General features: G+C 38.7%; 1 protein-coding gene across 1 annotated transcript in view; it reads right to left on the minus strand.

The window, feature by feature from the left end:
* Positions 1-1043: 1043 nt before the first annotated feature.
* SNAPC1 (small nuclear RNA activating complex polypeptide 1) overlaps positions 1044-16355 on the minus strand; it is a 33598-nt gene continuing 18286 nt past the window's right edge. Inside the window, exons 8-10 of the mRNA XM_033187802.1 lie at positions 12813-12963; positions 3186-3281; positions 1044-1184 (exon numbers count right to left, since the gene is read on the minus strand). Coding sequence (XP_033043693.1) covers positions 1150-1184; positions 3186-3281; positions 12813-12963 — 282 coding nt within the window. The 3' untranslated portion in view covers positions 1044-1149. The remainder of the gene's footprint in view (positions 1185-3185; positions 3282-12812; positions 12964-16355) is intronic.

A 16355-nucleotide genomic window follows, 5' to 3' on the forward strand; every position in this document is an offset into this window, starting at 1 on the left:
AAAATTTTATTAGAAAGTACTTAAATACTTAATACATTAGTATTTAAGTACTTAAGTTAGTACTTAAATTAGTATTTAATACTAATTTAAGTATTAGTATTCAAGTACTTACACAATTTATTGACTAGTCATATATATAAATATAGACACATAAATTTATTGACTAGTCATATATATAAATATGGACACACATACATATACATATTTACACATACACAAACATACACATAAACATACATTAGACCAAAGGGAGCTTTAAAACAAGCACTAAATAATATTTAACTGCAGAACTAGAAAATACATTGTGAACTTCCTAAGTTATTAATCACGTTATGAGAATGTAAGTTTTATGTATTAAAAAATAAAACAAGGCAAAAACTTTATTGCACCTAACAATATACAAAATAGAATATACAAAATAAAAAAATCCATTATCAGACTGTAGATACAAAATGATTAGTTATTTGCATGTAATAAAAATTAATATTTCAATAAAACATATTTTAAATAAAATAGAATAGTACTACCAGACTGTATTCGGACAGTATAGTATCACAAAACGTTACAGGAAATAGTAACAATCTGCAAATAACAATTTTTTTTTTTTTTTGAGACGGAGTCTCGCTGTGTCGCCCAGGCTGGAGTGCAGTGGCCGGATCTCAGCTCACTGCAAGCTCCGCCTCCTGGGTTTTAGCCATTCTCCTGCCTCAGCCTCCCGAGTAGCTGGGACTACAGGCGCCCGCCACCTTGCCCGGCTAGTTTTTTGTATTTTTTAGTAGAGACGGGGTTTCACCGTGTTAGCCAGGATGGTCTCGATCTCCTGACCTCGTGATCCGCCCGTCTCGGCCTCCCAAAGTGCTGGGATTACAGGCTTGAGCCACCGCGCCCGGCCAAGAATTTTTTATATTATGTACTAAATACAAGTTTTATCTCCATTTATGTATATCATTAAAGAAAATGTTAAAGAATTCTTATTCTAATTTTGTGTACTTTTATTCTAGAACTGTGTATTGCAATTTCCAAGAAATAACCTACAGTTTCCCAGAAGGATTATTTTTAATACTGGCAGTCTTCCTGTTCAATACACAAAATATCAATCTTTTCTTCTGTCAGAAAACTCAAAATTAAAAACTACACCAGGCTCTTTGTTCAGTGTTTTCTCTTCTTCTTGGATGCAGTGAACTCTAAAGACATAAAGTTCAAAAGTCAGTCAGATCGAAAAAAAAAAAACTTGACACTTAAATGATAATACCTAATTGATAACATACATTTAAACTACATAGCTGTCTAACTGGTACAACACAGTAAGGATGCCCTCACAGCAAAGACACAACAAAAAAATCTTAAACCTGACATATTCAAGAATTTTTTCTTCAAAAGGATATAGCAGTTTAAAACATACTATCAGCCAGGAGCGGTGACTCGTGCCTGTAATCCCAGCACTTTGAGGGGCTGAGGTGAGCGAATCATGAGGTCAGGGGATCGAGACCTTCCTGGCTAACACGGTGAAACCCCATCTTTACTAAAAAAAATACAAAAAATTAGCCGGGCGTGGTGGCAGGTGCCTGTAGTCCCAGCTACTCAGGAGGCTGAGGCAGGAGAATTGCTTGAACCCAGGAGGTGGAGGTTGCAGTAAGCCAAGATCGTGCCTCGGCACTCCAGCCTGGATGACAGAGCGAGACTCCATCTCAAAAAAAAAAAAAAAAACACATAACAACAATAAAAAATACTATATATCCATTGAGATAGTAAGATCTCAATCTTATTGCAATATCAATCTATTAAGATAGTGGCCCTTAGCCATTCTAAATCCTAATTAATAATAAGTTACTGTGAAGTTGTTTCATATGGGTACACCCTCCCTATAATTATATGAATCCAGGGTGCTAGATCTCAAAGGTATTTAGGCCAGTACTAAGAAGAAGAAAATGACTAAGATTTCAATTTCATTTCAATTAAACCTAGAAATGTAACCCAAAACACTTGTACCATACATCATTCTGGCTACCACAGGAGATGCCAGGACGAACACTCAAATAATTGTCCATCTACAAACAGCACGAACCTAAAGGTTACTGATCATTAAAAGCAAAGAAAGCAATAGAAAACACAAAAACATGAAAATTATAAAAGATGTGGTAAAAAGAAATATTCTGGCCAGGCGCGGTGGCTCACGCCTGTAATCCCAGGACTTTGGGAAGCCAAGGCAAATGGATCACTTAAGGTCAGGAGTTCAAGACCAGCCTGGCCAACATGGTGAAATCGGTCTCTACAAAAAAACAAAAATGAGCCGGGCATGATGGTGGGCGCCTGTAATCCCAGCTACTTGGGAGGCTGAGGCAGGAGAATCGCTTGAACCCGGGAGACGGTGTTTGCAGTGAGCTGAGATCACACCATTGCACTCGAGCCTGGGTAACAAAGCAAGACTGTCTCAAAAAAAAGAAAAAAGAAAAAAAGTATTCCCCACCAGCGAAAAAGAAAAGGGAAATGGCAGAAAAAGAGAAAAGACAAGTAAAAAAAAACAAATTAAGATGAAAACAAATTCCTAAGCCAGGCACGGTGGCTCATGCCTGTAATCCCAGCACTTTGGAAGGCCGAGGCAAGTGGATCACTTGAGCCCAGGAGTTTGAGACCAGCGTAGGCAACACAGTGCGACCCTGTCTCTACAAAAAATAGAAAAATTAGCCAGACGTTGGGGCATGTGCCTTCAGTCCCAGTGACTCAAAAGGCTGAGGCGGGAGGGGAGGACAGCCTGAGCCGGGGAGGTTGAAGCTGTAGTAAGTCACTGTGATCGCATCACCGTACGCCAGCCCGGGCAACCCAGCAAGACCCTGTCTCATGAAAAAAATAAAGAAAACAAATTCCTGGAAGAGAGCAGCAGTCAGGATTAGAAGCACTGAAACAATGTCCAGATGAAAGCAGATCAGAGGTCTGAGAGAGACATCTCTACAAAGATGAAACTGATAGGATACCTAACGGATATGCATACCATCATTTACTGTGTTATCTTTGACTCTGAGATGTCATTAATGATATGACTAATACTGAAATTCTCTAATGGGCCAAAGATGAAAGGATCACAGGAACACACAGCAAACTGTCATATTCCTCAAGCGTTCTAAACCTTGATGCTCTACGAATGTAAGTTAGTTTACTTCACCAGTTTGACGAAATTTTATCTGTACCTGTTCCACTCAAACTTTCATTCTCTTCTTCTTCTGTAATTACAGGCATACTCAGACTTAAAGGTTTATCTTCCTTGTGTATATCCTGCACGTTACCTAGAAATATTTAGAAAATGATTTTATATGAAAGCAAAGAATATTATAATTTTTGAGAAAACATTTTACAAAAAATGTCATTATTACAGCTTAAAAATTAGACATGTAAAAACTGAAACTGTAATGGTAAGCAGAAATACGCATTCTAGAATACCTATATTTTTTCAAGTACTAACATATTTTACTTATACTTTGAAAGTAGTCTCTAGTTCTTCCACTAGATAAAACAGAGAAAAAAGGAATAAACAAAATTAGCCAAACACAAATACCATATTTAATCTTTATCACACACAACAGGGGTTATATTTGCAGCCATCAAAGAATAATCACATATGTTACTTCAACTTTATTAAATTAATTACAAATGTAGTTTTTGAGTTTAACAACCTTACTTTTGGATGTGAACATACTTTCTTTTCTCACCACATATGCTCTACAAGATACATTTCTCTAGTCATAATTTGCGACTGACTTTCCATTTTCAAAAACACTAGAGGTTCTCTACATCAACCTTGTTACCTGAAGAAATATCCCAACCAAATGTATCAGATACCACTGTCATATCAAGTACCATTTAGCACACAACTTCCATGTCCCAAAAGCAACCCTCATAAACAGTGACTATTTGTATGCTGTTTTTCTTCACCCAACACTTTTATCATTTGATATGTTATATCTTGCTTTCTTTTTTTGTTTTTTACGGAGTCTCACTGTCACCCAGGCTGCAGCACAGTGGCGCAATCTCAGCTCATTGCAACCTCCGGCTCCTGGGTTCAAGCAATTCTCCTGCCTCTGCCTCCTGAGCCTGCACACTGAGAACAGAAAGATATTCACTACAATAAGTGTAACAGATACACTATTTTTTAAAAAAAAAAAGAGAAACATAAGAACAAAGCACTGTGGCATGAAGCCATTTAGTATAAACTGCCCCACACCTAAGCTAATTTTTTTTTTTTTTTGGAGACAGTCTCTCTCTCTCTGTAGCCCAGGCTGGAGTACAGTGGTACAATCTCAGCTCACTGCAACCTCCGCCTCCCAGGCTTAAATGATTCTCGTGCCTCAGCCTACTGAATAGGTGGGACTACAGGTGCATGCCACCACATTGGGCAGGCTGGTTTCAAACTCCTGACCTCAAGTGATCCACCTGCCTCAACCTCTCAAACTGCTGGGATTACAGGCATGAGCAACCGCATCTGGCTTCTTTCTTGATAGAATCATGACATTATAAAACCCAGTAACATAATCCTCATGATGGTGACCATGACTTGTCAAAAGAAAATTAAATCATGTTAAGGATACAGTGTTACAGAAAATAAGAGCATAAAATATATTTTACTTTAATATACTTATAATTACAAAAATGATAAATGTAGAACAAAGGAAACATATAAAAGAGAATGCAATATATTTGAGAAAATAGCCAAAAATAATTAAATTTTTAAAAAGTAAATTTTGGCTGGGTGTGGTGGCTCTCGCCTGTAATCCCAGCACTTCGGGAGGCCGAGGTGGGTACATCACGAGGTCAGGACTTCGAGACCATCCTGGCCAACATGATGAAACCCTGTTACTACTAAAAATACAAAAATTAGCCAGGCATAGTGGCGAGCGCCTGTAATCCCAGATACTGGGGAGGTTGAGACAGGAGAATCGCTTGAACCCAGGAGGTGGAGGTTACAGTGAGCCAAGATCGTGCCATTATCGTGCCACTGCACTCCAGCCTGGGTGACAGAGCAAGATTCTATCTCAAAAAAAGTGTTACATAAATAGTAGTTGCTATCATCTTCATCCATCATAGCACTGATATTACTGGTGTCCTATCAACATGCATGTTATATTCGAGGAATGGTGAGCACATAATTGAAGCTTAAATAACATAAGCTTAAGTAAATTCCATAAATATACTGAGCACTCATTTATGCATCAAGCAATTATTACAGATATTAAGTCTGGAAAGGCAGACTGGAGCAAATTCTCCCCCCGATGAAATCTTTATCATGTCATCATATTTCTCCAACATTAAGGACATGAATATCCTCCCAGGTGCTCAGACATTAAGCATTCTTGTCTCACCCCTCTCCACCAGCCTCCGTATTTGGTTCTTATGTCTGTTAGCCTTGCTTCTCTAATTCCTACAACCATGTGGCACATACTTATCACTCCTAAATCTGAACTACTGCAACAGCCTTCTACTTAGTGTTCCTATTTTCAGTTTGTTCCCAGCTACCTACCATTCTACTCCCAGACTGATTTTCTTCAAGGAAAACTTTGGGCATGCCACTTTCTTGCTCAAAAGTTTCAGTTGACTCCCCCTCTGCCTACCAACTGAAGTGTAAACTTCTTGATTCCACATTTAAGGCCTGGTCACAATACAATCCTCAATCTATTTTTCCAGCACTTTTAACAGTTAACTCCCCAACACACCCTTTACAATCCAGTCTAAATGGACCCCTCGCTCTATACTTCCCAGCTACTTTGCCTTTTTCACACCAGCCCCTCTACTTGTCTGAGTCTACGGAATTATGTTTACCTTATTTGTAAAAACATCTTTAGATTTCTACTGATTACTAAAGTAACACACGGTTATATAAAATCCAAACATTACAGAAATTTATGGATAGTTTCTCATTATACCATTCTTGAAAATTAACCACTGGTAATACTTCATACATGTCTAGATTTCTTCAGTGCTATATATTATGTTCATGTGTGTATGTGTATATATATATTTTTGATTAATAGAAATGAGATCATACTCTTTTTTAAAAAGCCTTTTCACTAAGAAATGTATCATGTAGTATTTTATTTTTAATCGATATATTCTGGATATACTTTCATAATATAGGGCTTTCCCTAGCTTCTTTTTTTTTTTTTTTTGCGACGGAATCTTGCCCTGTCACCCAGGCTGCAGAGCAGTGGCATGATCTCAGCTCACTGCAACCTCCGCCTCCTGGGTTCAAGCGATTCTCCTGCCTCAGACTCCCAAGTAGCTGGGACTATAGGCGCCCGCCACCACACCCAGTTAATTTTTGTATTTTTTTTTTTTTTTTTTTTTGAGGCGGAGTCTCGCTCTGTCGCCCGGGCTGGAGTGCAGTGGCCGGATCTCAGCTCACTGCAAGCTCCGCCTCCCGGGTTCACGCCATTCTCCTGCCTCAGCCTCCCGAGTAGCTGGGACTACAGGCGCCCGCCATCTCGCCCGGCTAGTTTTTTGTATTTTTAGTAGAGACGGGGTTTCACTGTGTTAGCCAGGATGGTCTCGATCTCCTGACCTCGTGATCCGCCCGTCTCGGCCTCCCAAAGTGCTGGGATTACAGGCTTGAGCCACCGCGCCCGGCCAATTTTTGTATTTTTAGTAGAGGCGGGGTTTCACCATATTGGCCAGGCTGGTCTTGAACTCCTGAACTTGTGATCCACCTGCCTCAGCCTCCCAAAGTGCTGGGACTACAGGCGTTAGCTACCATGCCCAGCCTCCCTAGCTTTTTAGTAACTGCAAAGTATTTCTTTGTATGGACTGACAAGAATTTTATTTACCCATTATACATTTGAGTTGTTTACAGTTTGCCATTTCAAATAATCCTGCAATGAATTTCCTTTTATATTTATGATTTGTACAGAATAAATTCCTAGCAATTCTAAAAGGCATGTACATTTAAAATTTTGACATGATTCTAAATTGCTCTATGAAAAGAATGTGCCAATTTACTCTCCCACTTAAACTGAGATTGTATTTCCTCACATTTTCACTATCAATGGGTATTACCTTTAATCTTTGCTGATCAAATAATATAAAAATCATGTTTTAATTTATATATCTTTAATTATAGATGAAATTCCATTATTTCCTATATGCATTGACTTTCTGCCTGCATTTGTGATTGCCTGTTCATATCCTAAGCTATTTTTCTACTGGGTGGTGGCCCTTTTCTTATTCATTTATAAGAGCTTTTTTAAAATTAGAAATTTTAAAAGTATCATATGTGCAAATGGATTTGTAAGATCTTTTGCCTTTTATGGAACTGAGGCTCCTCTTTTTGAAAAACTACAAAATCAAAAATACCTTTTCACTGTATGGAAATGAACTTTTGATTAATGAGAAACTACAAAGTAAGCATTTGGGTCTTTATTATTCAGGTAACTACTTCTGCTTCAGAGTATTTACAATACCTTAGCTGGATTAATTAAGCCATGGTGGAGATCTGAATTCAGATCACATTTTATAATACTTTAGTCTTTCTCATGGGTAAATCCTCCCTAACAACCTGAGAAAATTCATTAACAAATCTCAGATGTACTACAGAGCCTGTACTTGTTAGTTTCAGAATTTACAAAACAGTTGTTTTTAGGAGCTAATTAAGATATGATTAACAAAGGAAGTGATATTTCATAAATTATACCTGTCACATATTCAAGATGAAGGCCCATTTCATTTAACTTCTTTCTTTTCCTATTTTGCTCTTGTTCCTCCTTTGTTCCTCAACCACATTAAAAAAATTTTTTCAGGTCTTCAAGAAAGCAGCTTGGCCAGCTTATCACATTGCTATGCCTATATGAAGGCTGTTAATAAAAAGTGCTTGTGAGGGTTTCTAAACCTAAATATCTTTGGTACTTCTGTTAAAGTGAACTAAATATGGCCTGAGAAGGACTCCATACTTCTATATTTGAGTCCTTATGGACAAATTGCAATCTAGCTTAATAGGTAGACAAGATTGAAAACCCAATTTAGCAGTATATGCCTGAACAACAGCTGAGTCTTGGCCAATCCCAGCGGCGGTACTTCAACCATTCATATGCTGCTGAGTCTTCAAACTGTGTTCAAATAAGGCAAATGCCGAGCCATAACCAATCCAGCTGTTCTGTATCTCACTTCCAATTTCTGTACCTCATTTCCCTTTTGTTGGCTATAAATCTTCCACCATGTGGCTGCACTGGAGTCTCTGAATTTGCTGTGATTCTGGGGGCTGTGTGATACTCCCAATAGTTCATTGCTCAATTAAACTCCTTTAAATTTAATTCAGCTGAACATTTTCTTTTCAGAAAAAAAAATTTTAATCTACCAGAAGTTAATTTTTGAAATATAACCAAACTAAACAATCTTTTCCTTATGTCCTCTCTTTTTGCTCATGTTTGGCCATCAGTCAGGTTTATTGAAGTATTATTAACATACAATAAAATTCACCCATTTTTGCTGTACAGAGCAGTTTGGACAAATACATGGTTGTGGAATCTACCACTGCAATGAAAATACAGATTTCCATCACCCCAAAAATTTCTCTGTGCCCCTATGCATTCAACACCTTCCCCTACCCCTAAGTCCCTAGCAACCAAATATATGTTTTCTGTCCCTACAGATTTGCCTTTTCCAGAATGTCATATAAATAGAATCATAGAGTATATAGCCTTTTGTATCTGTCTTCTTTCACAGAGCACACTGAATTCAGGTTCATCTATGTTGTTACATGTATGATAGCTCTTTTATTACTGGATTGTATTTCATTGTATGGATATGCCACAGTTTATCCAATCAGCAGTGGAAGGATTTTTAAGCTGTTTGCAGTTCTTGCAATTATGAATAAAGCCACATAAACTTTTGCATACACATTTCTGTGTGAACATTAAGTATTCATTTCTCTTGTATAAATACCAAGGAATAGTATTTTTGGGTCACATGATAAGTACATGTTTACCTTTTAAAAACTATTGAGTTTTCCAAAGTAACCACACCATTCTGGATTCACACCAGAAAAGTATGCAGGTTCCACTTGTTTCAAATCATCAACAGCTTTTTTCATTACAATTTTTGTTTTGTTTTGTGGGGTCTTTTTGTTGCTGCCATTCAGGGTTTAGTGGAATATCACTGTGGTTTTAATTTACATTTCTCTAATAACTAAAGATGCAGAGCATCTTTTCATATGCTTATTTGCCATCCATATATTTTCTTTGGTGAAATGTTTTAGCCATTTCTTCACTGGGTGGACTATATATTTATTGAGTTAGACTTCTTTATATATTACTAGTTTGGATACAGGACCTTTAATCAGGGTAGTAGTTTGCAAAAATTTTCTCCCAGTCTATGGCTTATCTTCTCATCTTCTTAACAGTGTCTTCTGAAGACAAAAATTGTAACTTTGAGAATGCCAATTTATCAATTTTTTTGTTTCACGATTTGCTTGTGTTTTTTTGTGTCATGTATTTAAAAATCTTGCCCAACCCAAGAACACAAACATTTTTCTCCTACATATTTTTTCACAAGTTTTATAATTTAGGTTTCCAATTTAGGTCCATAATCCATTTTGAATTTTTTTTTTTTGGATAAGATAAGGGATATTAGTCTTTAGTTCTTTCTTGCAACATCAATAAGCTGCAAAGTATTTCCTCTTGTATTTTCTGAAAGAATCTAGATCTAGATCACTCATTTCTTAAATGTTTGCTAAAATTTCCAGAGAAGCCTGAGAATTTAATTTCTTAGCAGTGTGAGAGGAAAATAAATCTTAGGACCCCAAAATCACTAAGCTAAAGGGAAAAGTCAAGCTAGGAACTGCTTAGAGCAAACCAGCCTACCATTCTATTCAAAGTCATCCCTCTGAGGCTCACTGAAGACAAATCCATATCTGATTGGTTCCTCTCCCCTATTGCTCATGTGAAAATGCAGATTCATTGAGCCAGAGTAAATTGCGTATTATTCGTATTAGGTGGAAGGCCATCAAAGACTCAAAAAATGCAATGCAACTTTTTGTCTTACCTACTTCTAACCTGGAAGCCCCCACTTGTTGCCTTAATAGACCAAACCAATGCACAACTTACACATATTGATTGATGTGTCATGTCTCCCTAAAATATATAAAAGCAAACCGTAACCCGACCACATTGGGTGCACGCCTCAGGACTTCCTGAGGTTGTATCACAGGCACATCCTTAACCCGGGCAAAATAAACTTTCTAAATCGACTGAGACCTGTCTCAGATATTTTGGGGTCTCAGTAAACATGACTATTCAGATTTCTTCCATCAGCGTCAGTTTTAGAAACCTGTGTCTCTTTTTTGTTTGAGACAGAGTTTTGCTGTTGTTGCCCAGGTTAGAGTGTAAAGGCACGATCTGGGCTCACCGCAACCTCCACCTCCCAGGTTCAAGTGATTCTTCTGCCTCAGTCACCCGAGTAGCTGGGATTACAGGCATGCGCCACCAAGCCTGGCTAATTTTGTATTTTTAGTAGAGATGGGGTTTCTCCATGTTGGCCAGGCTGGTCTCGAACTCCTGACCTCAGGTGATCCACCTGCCTCAGCCTCCCAAAGTGCTGTGATTACAAGCATGAGCCACGGCGCCCGGCCTGGAAACTTGTGTCTCTTAATAAATTTATCCATTTTATTTAAGCTATCTAACTTACTGGCATAAAATTATTTATAATTTTGTCTTGGTCACCTTTTAATCTTTGTAAGGTCTACAGTGGTAATCCTTACCTCCCTAAATTTTTGTTCCTATTTTTCAGCAAATTCTCTTTAGAATATTTTTAGGCATAAAATCATTCACAAATCATGATAATTTTCTAGGCTCTCTTTCTGATGTCCTATCTCCCTTCACTCTCCTCTCTGATTGCACTGACTAGCTCTTTAAGAGCAACGTTAAATAAAACTGTGATACTTCTTGCATATTACCATTGAACATGAGGCAACTTATAATCTAATACATGCGTGCACACACACACTTTTAAGATTAAAGAAATAATCTTCTATTTTATCTAGGGCAGGGGCAGGAGTTAACAAACCCCAGGACCAAATGTGACCCACCACCTGCTTTTATACAGTTTTACTGGACTACAACCACACTCAGGTGTTTTGGTATTATCTATAGCTATTTTCACATTACAATGGCAGAGCTGAGTAGTTGTGACAGAAACATGGCCCACAAAACCTAAAATATTTACTACCTGGTCCTTTACAGAAACAGTTTGCTGATTCCTTGATCTAGAAGATTTTTTTTTTTAAATCAAGAATGGATGCTGGATATTATCAAATGTCTTCTTTGGTAACTATTAAAATAAATTCACATTTTCCCCTTTAACCTATTGATGTGGTAAATCATATTAATAGATTCTGAATGCATCCTGAAATAAGTGTACTCAGTTAAGGTGTTTTTGTGTCTAGGATTATTTTTGATACATATGACTTAGGATTTTTTCAGTAATACTCATGAGTTCAGTCTAGCAATTTTCTTCACAATATCCTTCAGCATTGTGAAAGGGAGCAGAAAAATTTCCTTTTGAACTATTTCTCGATCATACTTAACAAATATGGTATCTCCTCTGAATTCTCAGTGCACTTCAAGCTACTGTTATAGGACTTAATCATATCTGGGACATATTAAAGGTATTTAACTTCAATTCTCCTTCCACTGCTTCAATATAGGGGGAAAAAATGCTAAAAGGCTGTTAACTTATCTGCATATATTCCTGCAGTAGTTAGGAGTGAATTTCGTATTAGTATTAAATATTTACCAACGTTTCTAATGCTCTTTTTCTCACCCCAAGTAAACCTGTTAATCAAATTCCAAATTTATGTAGGGTACATATACATTATTCATACAATTTTTTAAAAAAACAAACTATTGCTGGGTGCAGGGGTTCACGCTTATAATCCCAACACTTTGGGAGGTCGAGGCCGGTGAATCACGAGATCAGGAGTTCAAGACCAGCCTGGCCAACATAGTGAAACCCCGTCTCTAATAAAAATACAAAAAAAAAAAATTACCCAGGTGTGGTGGTGGGTGCCTGTAGTCTCAGCTACTTGGGAGGCTGAGACAGCAAAATCGCTTGAACCCGGGAGGCTGTGGTTGCAATGAGCTGAGATCATGCCATTGCACTCCTGCCTGGGCAACAAGGGCAAAACTGCATCTCAAAAAAAAAAAAAAAAAAAAAATGCACTGGATAATTCTAGACTGATTTCATAACTATCTAGCTATTAATTGATATATCACTTTAGACAAGTTATTTAATCTGTATAGGCCTAAATTTCTTTCTTTTTGTTTTTTGTTTTGTTTTGAGACAGTCTTGCTCTGTCACCTACGCTGGACTGAAGTGCACGATCTCAGCTCACTGCAACCTCCACCTTCCACGTTCAAGCAATTCTCGTGCCTCAGCCTCCCAAGTAGCTGGGATTACAGGCATGCACTACCATGCCCAGCTTTTATATTTTTAGTAGAGATGGGGTTTCACCATGTTGGCTAGGCTGGACTCGAACTCCTGACCTCAAGTGATCCACCCACCTAGGCCTCCCAAAGTGCTGGGATTACAGGCATGAGCCACAGCACCCGGCCAGGTCAAAATTTCATCACCTATAAAATGATACATTTGATATGATTCCTAGGATCCCTTTCAAGCAATAAGTTTCCAAGAATCTAATCATTTATTTTTAATATTAAATCTCACAAAAATGTTCTCAAACAAGTATCTAATCCTTCTTAACAACGAAATAAAGATGAGGCAAAGCTGTAAATAAAACCCATTCTCCTTTGTTGAATCTTAGTAAGACTTTAAAAAATTACCTTTGTTTCTGAAAGACATCTTCCTTCCTGCTGGTTTCAATCTTTCTTTCTTCTCTTTTTTCCTAGTTGCTTTGACTTGCCCTTGACCAGATGCAGAATCACAGTCAGAAGAGTCAAGTTTGACTTGACGATGCCTTCTTGATTTGGATGCCTTAAGAGTTACAATCCAATTAAACAATAAATTATAAAATGAATACAAATGATAGGTAATTCAGAGGAAGACACAATGTACAATCAAAGATGAGGAAAGATTTACAGAAATATCTGTCATAAAGTGCTTTACTTTTACCCCTGGCTGGTTTACTATAATATAACTACTTGTGTCATGTAAATAGTCTGTTCTTTTTACAACATTAAGTTTCCTGCAGCTGTCATCACTATCTGCTCACATGGGCTTGAAATGAAGTTGTTCTATTATCTGGCATGGTTGGGCAACAAAGGTGTAGAGGCATCTTCTAATAAATTTATTTCCCGTAGGCATTACCATGTGTTCCAAGTAGAAGTACTTCACGCTTGGCTCCAGGTTTGGCCATGTGGCCCAGATCTGGCCACAATGAGTTTAACTTCCCCATGGCCAGGGTAATTTGTTGGGAGTGGGGAGGCAAGTAGGCGGGGTATGTGGTATGTATCATGGCTAATGAAATGCTATTTTGGAATTGTTTAACTATTAGGAAGGAAAGATTCTTTCTTGCCTTGGAAGCTAAAACTGGGAACATGCAAGGCTGAAGCTGTCAGGAAAATAGCACTTGACGGCAGTGAAAATGGAGGGCCAGTCTTAATGATATCTTTATCTGAGACACAGATAACTTTAGCCAATCCTGGCTATGGATTTGTTTTTTTTTTTTTTTTTTTTTTTTTTTTTTGAGGCGGAGTCTCGCTCTGTCGCCCGGACTGGAGTGCAGTGGCCGGATCTCAGCTCACTGCAAGCTCCGCCTCCCGGGTTTACGCCATTCTCCTGCCTCAGCCTCCCGAGTAGCTGGGACTACAGGCGCCCGCCACCTCGCCCGGCTAGTTTTTTGTATTTTTAGTAGAGACGGGGTTTCACCGTGTTCGCCAGGATGGTCTTGATCTCCTGACCTCGTGATCCGCCCGTCTCAGCCTCCCAAAGTGCTGGGATTACAGGCTTGAGCCACCGCGCCCGGCTATGGATTTGTTTTGTTACATCAGTAGGTGAATTCCCTTACTTGCTTAAGCAAAGAATTTTCGGTTAATGTTGTATATGCAATAAAGGTATTAACAATTCTTTTTTCCTTTCTTTTTTTTATTTTTATTTTTAATTTTTGAGATGGAGTCTTGCTCTGTAGCCCAGGCTGGAGTGCAGTGGCACGATCTCAGCTCACTGCAACCTCCACCTCCTGGGTTCATGCCATTCTCCCGCCTCAGCCTCCCCAGTAGCTGGGACTACAGGTACCCACCACCATGTCAGGCTAATTTTTTGTATTTTTAGTAGAGACAGGGTTTCACCGTATTGGCCAGGATGGTCTCAATCTCCTGACCTCGTGATCAGCCCACTTTGGCCTCCCAAAGTGCTGGGATTACAGGCGTGAGCCACCGCACCCAACCAACAACTCTTAAAAAGCAACCACATATAGCTGTCTCTCAGTATCCATGGAGGATTAGTTCCAGGACTTCCTTCGAATACCAAAATCCAGAGATGCTCAAATTCCTGATATAAAATTGTGTAGTATTTGCATATAACCTATGCACTTCCTCCCATATACTTTCAATCATCTCTAGATTACTTATAATACCTAATATTATGTAAGTGATTGTCATATTATTCAGGGAATATAACGGCAAGGAAAAAAGTGTGTCCATATTTGGTACAGATGCATTTTGTTTTTCAAATATTTTCAATCCACAACTGGTTGAATCCATAGATGCAGAAACCACATATACAATACGGTAACCAAAACAGCATTGTAATGGTACAAAAACAGACACATAGACCAATGGAACAGGACAGAGAACTCAGAAATAAAGCCACACACCTACAACCACCTGATGTTTGACAAAGTTGATAACAAAAATTGATAAGTGAGACCTAATTAAACTACAGAGCTTCTGTAAAACAAAAGAAACAACAGAGTAAACAGACAACCTACAGAATGGGAAAAAATAGTCACAAACTTGGCATTCAATGAAGGTCTAATATTCAGAATCTATAAGAAAAGTAAACAATTCAAAAAAATACGGTGCATGAGTATACAGATGCCATTCTGTTGTCTTTATAACATGAGATATTACACATAAAGCACAGAGACTTGGTCACAGGAAGTGGCTAATAGACACTAGTGATGAGGAGGTGTGGCGTCAGCTCCATGCCATCATCTCATGCCTTTCTCATTTCTGTGATATATGTGACCAAAGATACGAATGACTTCCAAAAGGAAATATACCAGTTATGTGGGAGGTGCCACATTACTTTAGAAAAATTATGTATTCCAAAATACACTTACTTATCTCTTAATGAGAGCAGATACAAAACTCAAACTGGGCCTTTCCAGGATGTGAAATATCTGACCTACTTATACATTGCTAGTGTCCATTGGTACAGTGTATTTGGAAAACTGACAGTATCTATTAAAGCTTAAAATATGCATAAAAAAAAAAAAAAAAAAAGAAAAGTAAACAATTCAATAAACAAAAAAACCACCTCATTAAAAAATCAGCAAAGGCTGGGCACAGTGGCTCACATCTGTAATCCTAGCACTTTGCAAGGCTGAGGTGGGACTAAAAAAACAGGCAGATGCATTAAAAATCTATAGAGAATAGTGTCTCGTTCCTCAACCTCAGAGCTAGGCAACTGACCTTCTATACAAAACAGAAGACTTGCTGCTCTCTGAAGAGGCTAAACAAGAAAGGCTGTGGGCTCAAAGGAAACTGGTGTAGGTGAGGAAGGAGATGAGGACTCTTACTGAAAATAGAGGGGCTGAGTGAAACCTACATAAGGAATGGTGAGCCTCATGTCTGATTCTCTCTGTAGGCTCCCAAAACACTGGCAGCTGGGCTTATTGCCCACCCTCCTCCCCTAGACAAGGGAGTGAAAGATTGTTCTTTAAATAACTAGATCCAAGACAAAGAAATCTAGAGGTTAGATAAGCTCTTGATCTCCTCTTGACCACCCTTAAATATGAAAAGATATCTGAGGATCTTCAATCATATTTTTTTTTTTTGAGACGGAGTCTCGCTCTGTTGCCCAGGCTGGAGTGCAGTGGCGCTCACTGCAAGCTCACTGCAAGCTCCGCCTCCCGGGTTCACGCCATTCTCCTGTCTCAGCCTCCCCGAGTAGCTGGGACTACAGGCGCCCACCACCACACCCGGCTAATTTTTTGTATTTTCAGTAGAAACAGGGTTTCACTGAGTTAGCCAGGCTGGTCTCGATCTCCTGACCTCGTGATCCACCCGCCTCAGCCTCCCAAAGTGCTGGGATTACAGGCGTGAGCCACCGCGCCTGAGCTTCTTCAATCATTTTTTAAAAGCCAACAAAATGGGCCAGGTGCAGTGGCTCACGCCTGTAATCCCAGCACTTTGGGAGGCAGA

This window comes from Trachypithecus francoisi, unplaced genomic scaffold (assembly GCF_009764315.1).
Source record: "Trachypithecus francoisi isolate TF-2019V2 unplaced genomic scaffold, Tfra_2.0 Lachesis_group3, whole genome shotgun sequence".
NCBI classification, from domain to species: Eukaryota; Metazoa; Chordata; class Mammalia; order Primates; family Cercopithecidae; genus Trachypithecus; species Trachypithecus francoisi.